Genomic DNA, 15,269 nt, shown 5'->3' with positions numbered 1-15,269 from the left:
CAAAAAAAAAAAAAAAAAATAGAAAAACTAGCCAGGTGTAGTGTGGGAACCTATAGTCCCAGCTACATGGCAGGCTGAGGCCAGAGGATCTTGAGCCCAAGAGTTTGAGGTTGCTATGAGATATGATGCCACGGGACTCTGCCCAGGGTGACAGAGTGAGACTTTGTCTCAAAAAATAAAAAATAAGGCAGCACCCGTAGCTCAGTGGGTGGGGCGCTGACCATATACACTGAGGCTGGCAGGTTCGAGCCCAGTCCGGGTCAGCTAAAACAACAATGACAACTGCAACAACAACAACAACAAAATAGCTGGGCATTGTGGTGGGCGCCTGCACTCCCAGCTACTTGGGAGGCTGAGGCAAGAGAATTGCTTAAGCCCAAGAGTTTGAGGTTGCTGTGAGCTGTGATGCCCCCAGTACTCTACCCAGAGCAACAGCTTGAGACTCTATCTTAAAAAAAAAAATAAATAAAAATTAAAAATAAAAAAGCTCTCTTATGGATTATCAGTTATCCCCAGTGCTCTGAACAATAGGGTAGTGTGAAGCCTTCTGATCATCTTGTTACTGCAGGAGGGGCCACCATTTCTGAAAAACAACCCCAAGGGAGGGGATCAGTGAAACAGAAAATTACCAAGTTCTGGTCAGCAGATCTTACTGGCCTGGGAACTTGAGACATGAGAGAACTGCTACAAGGCACTTTTGTTCAGGGAGCCAGTTATAATGGCTGGAAAGACCACCAGGCCATCAGGCTGGTCCCCATCTGCAGGTGAGACTGAAAGCTGTCACAGGTCCACGGAGGCCTAGGGGCTGAGTTAGTCTCTTACTTCTGGTGGCAACCCTCTGGCTGCAGCTTCTTACAACAGTAGCTAACCCACGGCCCCATCATAGTTGTAGCTCTGTACCCTTAAACCCCCCAGTGCCTCTCTGGCATAGGAGGACAAAGACTTCTCCCCACTTTAGATACAAAGACAGTGGGGCTCAGGAGATGAAGGGACTCATTCAAGTCCACGTGGCCGGCAGGGGATGGAGCTGGCCTTAGAGCTCGGGTCTGACTGCCAAACCAGTGTTCCCTCCTGTTGCACTTCCACCTGTGGGGATCCACTTGTGTTGTTTCTGGATTTACACCTTTTCTTAGGAACCAGGCCAAAGATGAGAAACTTTGTGAGTCCCAAACAACCTCGTGGGTTTTTATAATGGGACTGGAAATTTAGCAAAGGTCATCAGAAGTCTTAGGACAAAGTTTAGCGCCTGACCTTGCCATTGCCCATATGCCTCCTAGAGAAGACTTTCCACCCACTCACTAATCCACACCCATCCTTCTAACTGCCCACCTACTCATCCATCCACCCATCCTTTCATTCACTCACTTGCTAGTCATGATGCATTTTCCATACATACCAGGCCCTGGGCTGGCCATCAGAATGTACAGAGAGGTGACACAGTCCCAGCAAGTCAAGTATAGCAGGTATAGACACAATGACAGGAGATGTGGCACAGTGGGGGCACAAAGTGACTGTGTCTGGGGGTGCTGCATCACTTGGGCTCTGTCTCCAAGCAGCTGGTATGCAGTGGTGCCCCTTAGCCCAAGGCCAGCTCCTGCTCTGGCACATAGCAGGTTCTGCCTGACACCATTTCCCCTCTGTTAGGGAAGGATCCTCATGAAACCACCTGCATGCTTTGCCAGCCATTTTGAGGCTGGAAGAACAAACTCAGTGTGGTCACTGCTGAGTCAACAGCCAAGTCCTCATAGACACTTGCTGGGATTGTATTTCCAGGCTCAGGGTGAAGTGACAGGGTCTGGTCCCTGCTGTCTGGGGCCCTGGGTGTGTGTGTTTGTGGTCACCAGCTTTGGCTGTCTCAGGCAGTCCAACCTTCCAGACTCCTAAGCTTCATACCCAGAGTGGAGGCCTGAGGTGGGGGGTAGCTTCTCAGAATGGCCCTGGTCCAAATCCCTGATCAGCCCTTCTAATTTTAAAGTACAGTCACATTCACACCCACTCTCTCCCTGGGCTCTACAGTAACTTTGGGGAGGAGGTAGGGCTGGATCTGCAAATCTTGTCTTTCAGGTAAGGAAAATGAGACCTGGGAAGCCAAGTAGCTTGTCCAAGCTGGCAGGCAGCCACCAAACAGGTGCAGGAGCTGGAGGCTCTGGTGTTGCAGGCCTGTTCCTTGCTCTCTAGACTCAACTTCTCATCTGTAAGAGGGGTACACCGATGGTATCGCCTTACAGAATGGAGGTAAGAATCAGACAAGATCAGGTATATAAAAGGCTTAGTGCCATGGTTGGCACATTCAGGGCACCTCATAGTTTGAGAGCATCATTAATAACAATTTAAATCTTCTGCCTCTAAGGCTCACTCTCCTCCCACCCCACGGCCTTTCTAAGGATTGAAGACGGCAGCTGGCAGTGGGAGGTGGTTGCTTTAAATATGAGCTGAGAACAAAAGGAAAATAGGACGGGGTGGTGGCTTGCGCCAACACTCTGACAGCCCCCTTCCCAAACTCAGGGGGAGGGTCTGCAGGACACCCTCAGATGCTGCCTGACACCTGTTCTTCAGGAATGAAGCTTTTTCTGCTAAGCTTAGTCACTGCTTGGAGATGGAGATGCTGGTTTGGGCTGGGACTTCACAACCCAAGGGGACATCCCCTGCCTGCCTGGAGGGACAGTCCTCTGGAGAAGCAGGAAGTAGGTTAAGCAAGACGCGGGAGGTTCTCTCCCCTCTTCCAAGGCAACATGAGCTACTCACCAGATTTCTCCAGGGCAGCTGTCCCCTTGGCAGCCTGCCTACTTCCGTGGTTGCCACAGGGCCTTGTTCCAAGTCCTCACCCTTCACCTCATCTGACTGCCTCGCTGCAGGTCCATGCCCCCCACTCCTGGTGATGCCACAGTGTGGAGCCTGTGTGGGGGTACTGTAGAGGGACCAGTGTTTCACTCTGACCTAACCGGGGTACTCAGTGCCTTCCCAGGCAACACGGGGCCCTGAAGGGTTGGGGCCTGTGACACAACCTCGAGATAGGTCAGGAAAGGTTACTGATTCCTCCTGCTTCTAGCTAGGCCCAGCAGAGGGGACTGTGGTGTTAGGATAGGCTACTGCTGTCCTGTGGTGTTAGAAGGACAGGCTACTGCTGTCCACACCACAGAGGGCAGCAGAAAGGTAGCGGGCAGGGAGGGCCAACCACGGCTGCAGGCCTGAGGTTGCCGCCTCCGCTAAGTAAGCACCGGCATTGCTATGGCTAGAGCAGAGGACACAGGGGAGTGTCCTGGGGATGGCAGGAGGAAGCGGCTAGGAGACTGGTGGACCAGGCATGGCCAGGCTGTAGGGCCTCAGATCCTGCTGGGTGGGAGATAGATAGGAGGCCTGAGAATGTGGCATGTGGCAGAAGAGTAGGGACCATAGGGTTGGCAGCCTGGTTCAGGTCCTGGCTAGAGCCACTTCCTAGATAGATACTCTGTCCTCTGAGCCTTGGTTTCTCCATTTATGATGGGGCAGAAGTTCCTACCTTGGCGCTGTGCTCAGGGTTATAAAACATCATGGTGCTGAGAGAGGGAGGCCAGGGCTGCCAAGTGGGGCACAGTCGACAGACAAAAGCCTCTTTCCTCCTAAGTTCCAGCCACATTCTTCACCCTCAGCCCATTTGCCCCACCCTATCCTCTCCTGATCCACTCGCCACTGTCTGACTTCCTTGAACACCTTGTGAGCACCGGGGAGCTGCCACTCTGCACATGCTGTGGCTCCCTCAAACCATGGTGACCATCCCCTAGCCACTGCATCTCATCCCTCCCTCAGAAAATGCCAAGGCCCAGGTCAATGCCACCTTCTCTGTGAAGGCTTCCCCAGTCCACTGGCCGTAAGAGTTGCTTCCTTCTCTGAACTTCACCTTCTCGCGTCTATCTAATTACTTCAGTGTGTCCTGCTTTTCTGTTCCTGGGTCTGTCCCCTAAATAGACTGTGAGCCGCTGGCTAGCACGATGGCACTTCTTCCACTGTACTGTCTCTCCTTTTCAGCCCACCAGCAAATGCTTGTTTCATCACTAGCAATGGGCAGCAAGGCCCTGGGAACAAGGCCAGGGTGACTCTGGCTAGCACAGGCCTTAGAGCAGGGGTCCTCAAACTTTTTAAACAGAGGGCCAGTTCACTGTCCTTCAGACCATTGGAGGGCCAGACTGCGGGCCCCGGGATGAGTTGGCTACTAAGCAGGACAGGCAGCGGCAGCAAAAACACCCGGCGGGCCGGATAAATGTTCTAGGCGGGCTGTAGTTTGAGGACGCCTGCCTTACAGAGTAGAGGGAAATAAAGTCGCTATTGCCAAGGAAAGAAACCCCTGGGAAGCACACATGCTATGATGCCCGGTCACCTGACCTGGCCCAGCAGTGACCATCCCACCCTCTGGGAGCACGACAGGGAGGGGCTAATGACCCATTTCTGCGAAGGTAAGTGAGGAGGGCCTGCCGCAGTGGCTAAAGTGGAAGGGGTGCTCACCACCAGTGTGTCACTACATTGCATGCCTGTGAGGGCCAGACACCACACAACTCCAATCTCACTGAATTCCTACCCAGTCCTGGGGGAGCTGTCAGCCCCCTATCTACAGGTGGCAAGGACACAGCACACACCCTTGATGTGTTACCTGTTTCAGATGCAGTCCTAAAACTCCCAACAGCCTTATGACAAAGCAACTGAGTCACAGAAAGGTTAGGAAGAGCAGGGCTGGACCTCAGAGCCCACACACCCCTCCCCGCCACCCCCGCCACCTAGGGTGCAGGCTGAGCCAGCCTCACTTTTTGGCACCCACATGCAGCAGATGAAAAGAGAGAACAGATGCGAAGCGGGCGGTTAACAACGTGGCTATTCCCGACCGCGGCGCCCACTGCCCTCCTCCTGGGCCGCCCCCGCCCCTCTCCTCCACTCCTATCTGAGGCTTGCCAACTCCTCACAGTATCTGGAGTGGCACAGGGCTCTGGCTAGGACAGGCCTGAGGTCCAGGGGCTGCCCTACCCACCAAGTCCTGGAGGGCCAGGACCCGCACTGAGGTGAGATCCTCAGGCCAGCCGACCGGGTAGTCAGCTTTGGGGCAGTGACCGTGTCTTTGCTCTTGTCTGTCCCAGGAGGCAGCACACAGTAGCATTCACCCTCCTTGGCCGCACTATCTCTGAACAACATTGCCCAGCGATCTGCTGACAGATCTCGTCACACGGGACACTCAACCTCAGAAGGCAAGACTAAGCCAGGGCCTTGGGCTCCCTGGCCAGAATGTCCTAGGTAGGACACCTCAGGAGGTCCCTGTGCACCAGGGGAAGATAGACTGCCCTGCTCTGCCTGGGCCCAGCATGTTCAGGTCTGAGGCTCAGATTTGGGGGCAACCCCTGAACTTCAGGGTGTTCCTGGTCCTAGAATGAGTCCCCTCATTCCCTGGCCACTTCTTAACGCCTTCCTTCACTCAGACTGTCCCTGGGCTGAAGCAACATTTTGCCCTGGTAAAATCCCGCTCTTGTCTGAAGTGTTAGCTTCTAGGCCTCATCTTGCTGGAGATCCTGGCATTGGGTCTGGGCTTGGAGGCCCTTCTTCCCTCTCGCCAATGCCCTGTCCTTTATAATGTCACTTTTCACATCACTTGTTCCTGTGCAGCAGACTGAGCTCACTGAGGGCCAGATCTGTGGCTTTTCTACCTTCCTCTGCTCAGTTCTTGGGGCCTGACACTTGGGAGCTGTTGAATAACATCTGTTGAACTAAGCTAAATTGTGCAGACCTGGGACCATCTCTATAGTAGCTCAGTCTGGCCACTCAGGATATCTCGGTGTCCATGTGGCCCCATTCAACTACACTTGGTCTCCAATCTCAGTGACATAAGGGTGAGAAGGGTGGGGCAGGGTGAGTGGGGCTGGGCCTGGGGCCAGGTTAGCCACTATTTAGCTAGAAACACTGCTGGCTTGAGCTGATCACATCTTCTCCCAACCTTAACAGACTATAGACAAGGTCATTTTTTGGTAACTTTATTGAAAAACCAAGACATTTATATAAATAAGACCGCTATGTAAAATACGTTTCACCCTTCTACTAAAACCCTTCTCCCCACACTCTAAAAGAACATAGAAAACCCAGCAGAGATAAGAAGTACAAATTAGCATGCGGTCCCTGACGAGAAGTAACTGGCAGGCCAGGTTTCCCTGCGGAAGTGGGCCTGGCGGTGAGAGCACTCCTGGCCCAGGTGTCTCACCAGAGGCTCAGTGACATCTTGAGGAACTGCTCAGCGGCAATTCTCACCCCTGGCCCCTGGCTTGAAACTGAGGCAGTGTGGAGGGTTCACACTGGTGGGTGAAGGGGGACAGAAGAAAAGCTGCTTGGTCTCTAGGCCAAAGCCAGGGCTGTGGAGCTGTTGCCAGTGAGATGTGGTGGTTTGTTCAGCCTGGGGTCAAGTCAGGGGAGGGGCTTCTTCAGGATCAGCACTTCCCCAGAGGATAAGGAGAGAAGCTGCCTATGTCCCTTCAGAGGAGAGGCTCCTCCTTGGGGCTATTTTCATATGACCACTGATGACAAGGACAGTGGACACTTCCTCGCAGTACTGGGATAGAAGGGAAGTGGGGCTCTGGGAATGCGAGGGAAGGGCAGTCCTCAAGGAAGGGGGGCCTGGCACATCCTTATGACAAAAATCTCATCTCCCCACCTCCTTTACCCTGGCACACTTTGTGGTGTGGTCACCTCGTACTCCGAGTGAGACAACTGAGAGAGCCTGGGGATAGAGATGTCAACAAGTTCACACACTGGCATGGCTCAGGATACTGGTACACAGGACAGAAAGAAAAGACCCCAAACTCTCCTTGGAAAACCCAGGACCTGCCTGGGGCTGCTCCCCAACCCAGATAAGTGGCAGGGGAAGGCCCTGCAGGGGTTGGGGACAGAGGTGGGGGCCGGGGACAGGGCATCAAGAACACTTCCAGACACACACAGCCAGTGTCCCCCCAAAGTACAGGTAGAGGAGGTTCTTCACCTCATGTGTGATCTCAAACCCAAACCCTTCGCCGATCACCACATGCCAGGAGGAGCCGAACTTCTTGTCCATCGTCTCTTTGATCATCTTGGCCGCGCTCTGGAATGAAGAAGGCGCTCATCAGAGGGGGTGTGGGGAGAGAGTGGGCATGAGTCAGGTCCCTCTCCAGGAGGGAGAAGTCTGGCACTGAGATCTTGGCAAGAAGAGGCCTCATGTCCTATTTCTATTGTCTTGCTCATAGAACTGTTACACCAGGTTTCCATACAGGTCACCTCCTGCCAGGGCTATCACACAGCGACAGAAAGCTAGACTTTACCTTAGCAGTCAGGAAGAACCTGGCTGAGGCAGAAAGGTGAGCATCAGGCCTGAGACAGACCGGGTCTGAGTCCTGCCTCACACTTAGTGCCAGGTTCTGGTTCCAGGTTTCTCAACTGGAAAATGGAAACTGTTCTCAGGACCAGCTGAAAATAGAAGGGCGAGCGCCTGCAGGCTGTGAAGGTTACTATCATTGCCGCGTGCTGCCTACTGGGTTCGGTGGGCTCCAGGGACGAGTGGCTGCTTCCCCCAGCCATGGCCATGGCCTACTTCTTCCTATGCTCGTTCTTTCAAAAAACTTCTCACCAACATGAAGAGACCAAGGGACAGGCAGGCCACCCAGCTTTGCAGAGTCCCATGTGCAGGCACCCGATGTGCACTTAACAGCACCACCATTGTGCCAGGTGCCACGCTGTGCACTTTGTCCTCATTGTCCCAGTAAATAAGTCCTCACTAAAGGACTAGCCCAGTGAGGAAACATCATTCTCCATCCCTCATTTATAGACTAGCAAACTGGGCTTAGAGATGAGCAATGGCTTGTCTAAGGGAACACAGCTAGGAAGGGCTAGAGGCAAGATATGAACTTGATCCTGGTTGACCCAACGCCTGGACTCTCATTGGCCAGGGTCTGCCTCCCTGATGACTGCCACGACACTGACTTCTTTCCCGCTTACCACGGACTGATGAATGACATTCCTGTGCCAATGCCTACTGGCTAGACATCCAGCACCTAGAACAGTGCCCGGCACAGAGATGTGTCTGGCCTCTTTCCTACATGGATGAACGAAGACATGAATGGGTGCCTGGGCAGGCCTCTGTTCACAGGTGGGATGGAGCCACAGGGAAAGGCACCCTATGCAGCTGCTGAATGGGGAGCAAGGGCAGGGCATTATGGAGATCCCAATGGCTTTCCTCCCTCTAGGACTGACCATGACCATCAGTGCCTGCAGTCAGAACCAGCTGCTTCTCTCTCCCTAAACCTTGAATGCTTCCAAGGGAGGCTCTAGCCTTGTCCCAGCAAAACTCTTTACTGCAGGGAACTGGGCCACTCTATTCACCCACAGGGGTCACCAAAGGCACGAGGGGCCGCCTGCACTGATGGCAATACCTCGTTGTTGTTGGAGAATTTCTCACAGGCTGTGACACATAGCTCCATGGTCTCCACTCGCATCTCCTCTGGCATGTCCGAGTGCTAGAGACAGGGCAGGGGTGACAAACAGAGAGAGGCTTAGCCCATGACCTGGCCTTCCTGGCTGGCCTCTCTGTCCCAAGCTTAAGGCATGGACACCAAGTAGCTTCCCTGGCACAGCCTGGGTGGGTAACCTGTCTCCTGGCTGGGGGCCTATTGTTGGGGCAGGAGGGGAGGGGAACCTCGCTGAGCCACATGAGCTCTCCAGCCCCAGCCCCTCTCCAAAGGCAGAAAGCTTCAAGGACATCATGTTCCAGCCAACAGACTTGGGAAGGAGACCGGCCCAGGCACAGAGGGAATGCTGGCTATGGAAATGGTTTCTAGCTCAATCTTACCCCAGAAGCGTGAAGAGGCTGTTCTTGAGGCTCTGTTTTTTCTCCTGCCTCTGGACAACTCAGTCCAGCTGCCTACTTGATAATCTCACTTAGATGTCTAAAAAATAACTTTCAATGTCCCCACTAACCCATTCTTCCTCCATCTTCCCTTTACTAATAATTAACACCATTTTCCCCCTCCCATTATTTAGGGAAAAAAACAGACAGTAGAAGTCATCCTAAACTAGATTTCCCCATTCTTAGCACCAAGCCATCAGCAAGTCCTACAGCCTCTACCTTCAAGGTATATCCTGAATCCGATCACATCTAACACTTCCATGCTATGACCTGGACCCAGCCACCCTCATCTCTCTGGGCTCTGCAATAGTGTCCTCACTAGTTTTCCATTTCCACCATGGTGCCCTGAACTCTATTCCCCTCACAATAGCTAGAGGGATCTTTTAAAAACACAAAACAGATCACATCATAAACCCTTTCACTGTTCCCCTTTCAACTCAGGATAGAACCCACATTTGTTACTATAGCCTTCACTGCGGCCAGCCAGGCACGTGGGCTCTGGCCCCACCACCACTCGACCCTCACATCCTACCACCCCTCAGCACTCCATTCTAGCCACACTGTCCTTCTCACTGTTTCTCCAAAATATTAAGCTCATTCCCACCTCAGGCTTCCTGTGCCCGTTTCCCTGCTTGGCACATCCTCCCCTGACCACTGCAAGGCTTGCTTCCTAACTTCATCCTGGACTCTGATCTGAGAAACCCCTCCTGAAGCCTCTGCTCTCTAGCCCCTTACATCTGCTTTACTTTTCTTTATAGCACTTACTGCCTGCAATCTATCTAGCTATCATGCAGGCCCGGTCTTTGTCTGTCTCATCTACCATTTCCATAGTGCCTAGAACAGTGCCTGGTAAATAGTGGGTGGCCTAAATAAGTACTTCGCAAATGAATGAATGAATGAAAGAATGAATCACTGTTGACTCCTAGATATCTAGGTCTGAGCCAGCAAAGCCCTTCTTAACTTCTTCCCACTGCCATCCTACAGAGCACAGGCTCTACCTACCTCTTTCCAGGCTGTGTGGGCCCTGCTGGCCATCCTGCCTCCCTCCCCTGGATCTTACCCTGACCAGAGGAAAGGTCTGCAGTCGCTTATAATCAGCCTCATCTTTCTTCCCTTCTGTTTCTCCCATGATCCTTCCACTGTGACCACTGGAGGAGAGAGTGGGGCTTTCAGGTGCTGGGATTGGCAATTAAGACACACCCGGAAGATTCAGGAAGCAGGCCCTGCCAACTTGGCGGGAGCAGAAAATGTCTTTCCCAAGGGGTGCTGTAGAAAACAGGAAAAACCAGGAGAAAAGAGTTGGCTTTAAAACCATACATCACAAATTAGAAATGTCTCAGTAACAATTTGACACCTCCCCGTCTTAACTCCTCCACATCCTTTTCCAAATGGCCAGCAAGTCTGCAGACAGGAGGATGAGTCAACATGAGATGCTGGGACCTGGTTAAGAACACACTGGTATGATGCTGCAAGCCCACACTGTCATTATCAAGACAAATACTGACTGCGGGCCAGGCCTGCAGGATGCAGCCTTGAGCTAGCAATTAACAAACGCTTCTCTGCATGCCCACCACACACAAATACACACACACACACACACAAATACACAGTCCCTAATTCCTAGGTGACATCTTCCCAACTTCATTAGGAAGTTAAATGTTCAGGTCACCATTGATAATCTGTGTTTATTGGCAAGCAAGGAGCCCCCTCTGCAGGCCTCTGGTCTGTGGGAGAATGGAAATGGTGCTGCTCCATGTCCTCCTTGGCACACCAGGCTCCCTAGCTGTTCTTGCCTACTCCTTTTCTGGCCACCTAGTCCTGTCTGGCTGGCCCAGGAATTGGGAGGCCTGGGCGCTGGTGCTGGTTCAACTGCCCACCAGTAGTATGGCCTTGGACCTCAGTTTCCTCACTGGTAACACAGGGACAGTCATGTCTATCTCATGGGGCTATTATGAGAATCCAAGAGACAACATATATAAAGCAACTTAACAGTGTCAGGCACGTGGTTGGCACTCAGTAAACTGCTCTTCCCCTACTGCTGAGTCCAGGGGGGTCAAATAAGACAATGCATGTGGACATGACAGCAAAGTTATACCTTACACATATGTAAGGTTCCTCCCTGCCTTCCCTCCCCCCCAATCTATTTAATAACAGATGGGATATTTCCTAAGGAGATGGGTGTAGATCCTAGATGCCTGGGAGCACTGGTAGAAATCCTGGTGTTTGTCTTTTATCCTACAGTTCAATTTACCCTGTGATTCAAAGGGCTTCTAATCTCAGGACTTCTGACACAAATGACTACAGATCACCGCATTGTTAAGCCCTTTTTAATGATCTCGTGTTGGACAAATACAGCCAAATGATGTCATTCCTGTACTTCTCACATTTTCTTTTTTTCTTTTTTTTTTGAGACAGAGCCTCAAGCTGTCCCCCTGGGCAGAGTGCCGTGGCATTATAGCTCACAGCAACCTCCAACTCCTGGGCTCAAGCGAGTCTCCTGCCTCCGCCTCCCAAGTAGCTGGGACCACAGGCACCCACCACAACGCCCGTCATTGGTTGCAGCCGTCATTGTTGTTTGGCGGGTCCGGGCTGGATTCGAACCCGCCACCTCAGGTGTATGTGGCTGGCGCCTTAGCCGGTTGAGCTATAGGCGCTGAGCCACTTCTCACATTTTCAAGGGAAGTTACTTTCATTGCATAGCCACTGAACTCCAAGATGCTTAATACAGTAACAGGCAGGTAATAACAAGTGACAGCTGGTAGGTTTCCCATGTGCCAGCACTGTTCTGAGTGTGCCACATGCCTTTACACAGCTTGTCACTCCGACAACCCCAGGCGTTAATTTCTGCAAGGGCAGAGGCATGAAGCTGTGAGGTCAGTGGCCTGAGGTCACTCAGCCAGCATGGGCACTGCTAACCCCTAGTCACACAGCCTCCCCACAAACATGCATCAGGGACTCAGAACACGTTTGTGCAGCCAGTGCAGCTCCTGTGATTGCAGCAGGGAGATGCATGCTCTATCTTCCCTTTCAGTGTCTACTGTTAACTGGACCTTGGTTTGGCCAGGCCTTGAGCTTCCTGGGTACTCTCTCAGGGAAGAGCTCTCGACTTAACCCCTCTCCCCTTGCTGTAGAAGCCCTCAGTGCCTTCCATTTGGTTGGCTCCTTTGAGTGAAGCTGGAAGCCAGACATGGACTCCACTACCCCATGACGCTGGCATTTTCTGATTACTTAATGGACAGATGGCTCCTATTACCTCATCAATTCTGGGCATTTGTACCATTCAGATATTAGCAGTTTTTGTCTCTACATATAACCTGGCAAGGTACCAAGCGCAATCTCATTGTACTTCTGGCCAGGTTTCCTATTTCACAAAGTCCATTGAATCACTTTCTCTTTGCTCATTAATGTTAAGGCTCATCTCCAATTCCATCCTGTCCTCCTAGTTTTAGTAACAGCTACTTTATTACCTCCTCCTCCACATTCATCAAGGTGTGACAGAGGTGGTGGCTACATTGATAAGAGGAAAAGGGCGTTATGATTTATTTCGAGTGGGAACAGCTTAAAATGTAGAAGCAGTTGCTTAGGTATCTTCCTCCTAAATATTTCAATTTGATTCATCCTCAAGGCTCAAAAGTGGTGGTATGTAGAAGCCAGGAGGGGAACAGAGAGCCAACTGTGCACGTGTTGCCCTCAAGGTCAGGGTCGGTGACAGCTGCTTAAACTTAGCTGCAATACATAGAATCCTGCTAAAAAATCTATCACAAGGCTTCAGAGGGATCACCAAAGCCCATGCTTCAGGAACAAAAGGGAAAAAGCCACTAGGACAGTTGTCCAGGCAGCAGCTTGGAGAGAGCTGTGCAGCACCATGGGCCAGAATGTTTAGGTACGATACCAGTCCAATAACAGATAATTTTGCTCACTTCTTTGCTTTGTGGCCTTGGACAAGTAATTTTACCTTAGTTTCCTTCTCTATGAAATGGGATACTAAATCCTTCTTCAATTTCAAAGCTGCTGTAGCCCCAATTATATGCATGCGAGCATTCTGAGATTTTAAACCTCTGCATCAATATCATTACACTGTTCTCTACTGCCTCCATGTTATTAGCTAAGATTTGGCCAACATTATTCAACCAAGTTTACTAAAGACTATGATTGCACAGAGCTTTCCTAACCACTATAGATACTTCTGGGAATCCAAAGGGCTGAGGCTCATAGAATCAAAAGGAATAGTTATAGATGATGTGTTTTCAAATACAGGAGGGCAGGAGAATTTTTTATGGCACCATATCATTATAGTACAGCTGCAGTCATTCAGCTATGATTAAAAAAAAAAAAAAACCCTGCTGAAAGAATGTTACCAAAAATAGCAGAACTAGAGGTTTTAATAACCTTATCAATCTTCCACACAAATGAGTGTGTGCCTGAATGCTTCAGGCCAGAAAGAAGTCACAAGCCTAAAAGAGACTTTTAATAATGTAAGTGTGCCCAGGGGCCAGGATACTTGAATCTGCGGGGTACTGAAGCTTGACCTCATCCCATCTGGCCATCCTGATGCACAAAGCAAGGGGCAGCCTTGTTCTTTTCCCTCCTTACCCAAGGGCCTGTCTGCATGCTTGACACAGCCTCACCGTGTCGAGTGGGAGGCCTTGCCTAGGCGACACAGGCACAGACGAGGACTCTTTCTCTCATTGCCTATCAAAGCCAGTGTTCCTTGTCTCACTATCTCTTGTGTTTGTTTGTTTGTGTCACTGACCTCCATTACTACCTATTATTTTGCTGCTGAAGCATTTGGGAAGAATCCTTAAGAGGGTTAGGGCAGGTGGGAGGGATGGGGGGGGAAATGAATGGATTCTGGGAAACAAGACCAGAAGTATCTGCCAGTCCCCTGGTGGGGGGCAGCCACTCAATGTCTGGAACATTCTTGGCCCTTAGATCATGGCTTGCCACTCTTTACCACTCATCGTGCATCTGAGAGACTGAAGGACACACAAGGAACAGGTTATGAGGGTTGTGAGCACAGGCTCTATAGCAGATCTGAAGTCACATCTTGGTTCTGTTTCGGACAAGTGCTTAACTCCTAAGTCTCCTTTTTCTTCTCTGGAAATTGTGAATAAGAATAGACTTTACCTCACAGTAAACAGCATCAGCTCCTGTTACTGGCATAGTGGAAGGGAAACTGTGATAACCTTCATATGCCAGCCAGTTATACATTTAAATATTCAGCCAAACAAACCAGTATTTCCCAAGTTCCCACTATGTACACATCACTGGGTTAGTACTGAAGGAGGAAAGAATCACACACAAAAATTCTGTGCAACTTGTTTGGGCCAGGGGCCAAGGTGATAGTGGTGTGATTACACTGTGATTTCACAATGTGTCTCATTTCTTCCTTGTGACAACCTGTAAGGAAAACATCCAGCTCCCAGTTCTCACACAAGGCAAGGAGCTCAGCAAGTTTTTATGGCTGGCCTGAGGGTGCACAGCCAACAATGGGATCTGAACCCAGACCTATTCTTCTGACAGCACCTTCTGTGACTTCTCCCTTGCCACAAGCAAAGAGAAGACAAGACAGCAACACTAGCATCCACCAGTCTGGCCATCTGTCTAGGCCTGTGCCTGCCTCCCTCCATGTCAGGGATACGCATTTGGGCACCTGGTCCTCCCCCTGCCGTCTAGCAAACAAATGAAGAACAAAGCTGGCAAGGGAGGAGAAAGGATCCTAAGGACTGACTTGGGGATATTCATCCAAGATGTCAGTGGTGAGGTCAGGAAACGATGCAGAAGACCAGTTTTCCCTGACCAGTTTAAAATGGGGGGAGCAAATGCAGGGTTGCCATTTTTAAACTGTGTTGAGTAAGAGCATGAGAAGATACATCATCTACTCTAGAAGAGGAAAGTTTGGCAGAACAAAGGTTGGCCCTTCTCAAGAACCTTTGTCTGTCTGTTTTGTTTCTGTTTTTTAATGTGGTCCTTATTTTTTTTCTCATTTTGCTAAGGTCTGGTGAAAACTTGATGTGCCTTAGACAGGGGAGGGGTAGAAGGAGGGAGAATTGTGGAAAAGAGACCTGTGGACTAGCCTGGATCAACAATTCTCAACATTTTCCTCAGGTCCAACGCCATGTGATAAAGGACTTTGACTCATGTGGTGTATCCAAATTTGGATGGACTCCCAAACAATTTCGTCAAGATACAAAGTGTAACAAAAAGTCACAACCCTCACAGCTATTACTTCTCCAGGAGACAGCTGCTTACTACAGACCATAGACTAGGCAGGCTCCCACCTCACTTCCTTCCCACTCAAGTGAACAGATTTGAATGTAAGGAACGAGGAAATAAATTTGATTTAGCATGGATTCACTTTTTAGGAACACATTTTCTTTTTTTTTTTTTT

The 15,269-nt window shown here is 50.7% G+C and overlaps 1 protein-coding gene across 1 annotated transcript in view; it reads right to left on the bottom strand.

Moving 5' to 3' along the window:
• Positions 1 to 5,971: 5,971 nt before the first annotated feature.
• DNAL4 (dynein axonemal light chain 4) overlaps positions 5,972 to 15,269 on the bottom strand; it is a 14,442-nt gene continuing 5,144 nt past the window's right edge. The window contains exons 2-4 of the mRNA XM_003783195.3: positions 9,939 to 10,144; positions 8,406 to 8,489; positions 5,972 to 7,081 (exon numbers count right to left, since the gene is read on the bottom strand). Coding sequence (XP_003783243.1) covers positions 6,917 to 7,081; positions 8,406 to 8,489; positions 9,939 to 10,007 — 318 coding nt within the window. The 5' untranslated portion in view covers positions 10,008 to 10,144 and the 3' untranslated portion in view covers positions 5,972 to 6,916. The remainder of the gene's footprint in view (positions 7,082 to 8,405; positions 8,490 to 9,938; positions 10,145 to 15,269) is intronic.

This window comes from Otolemur garnettii, unplaced genomic scaffold, assembly GCF_000181295.1.
Source record: "Otolemur garnettii isolate 467f Iridium unplaced genomic scaffold, OtoGar3 scaffold00007, whole genome shotgun sequence".
Taxonomy (NCBI): Eukaryota; Metazoa; Chordata; class Mammalia; order Primates; family Galagidae; genus Otolemur; species Otolemur garnettii.
This window is presented reverse-complemented; position numbering and strand designations above follow the sequence as displayed.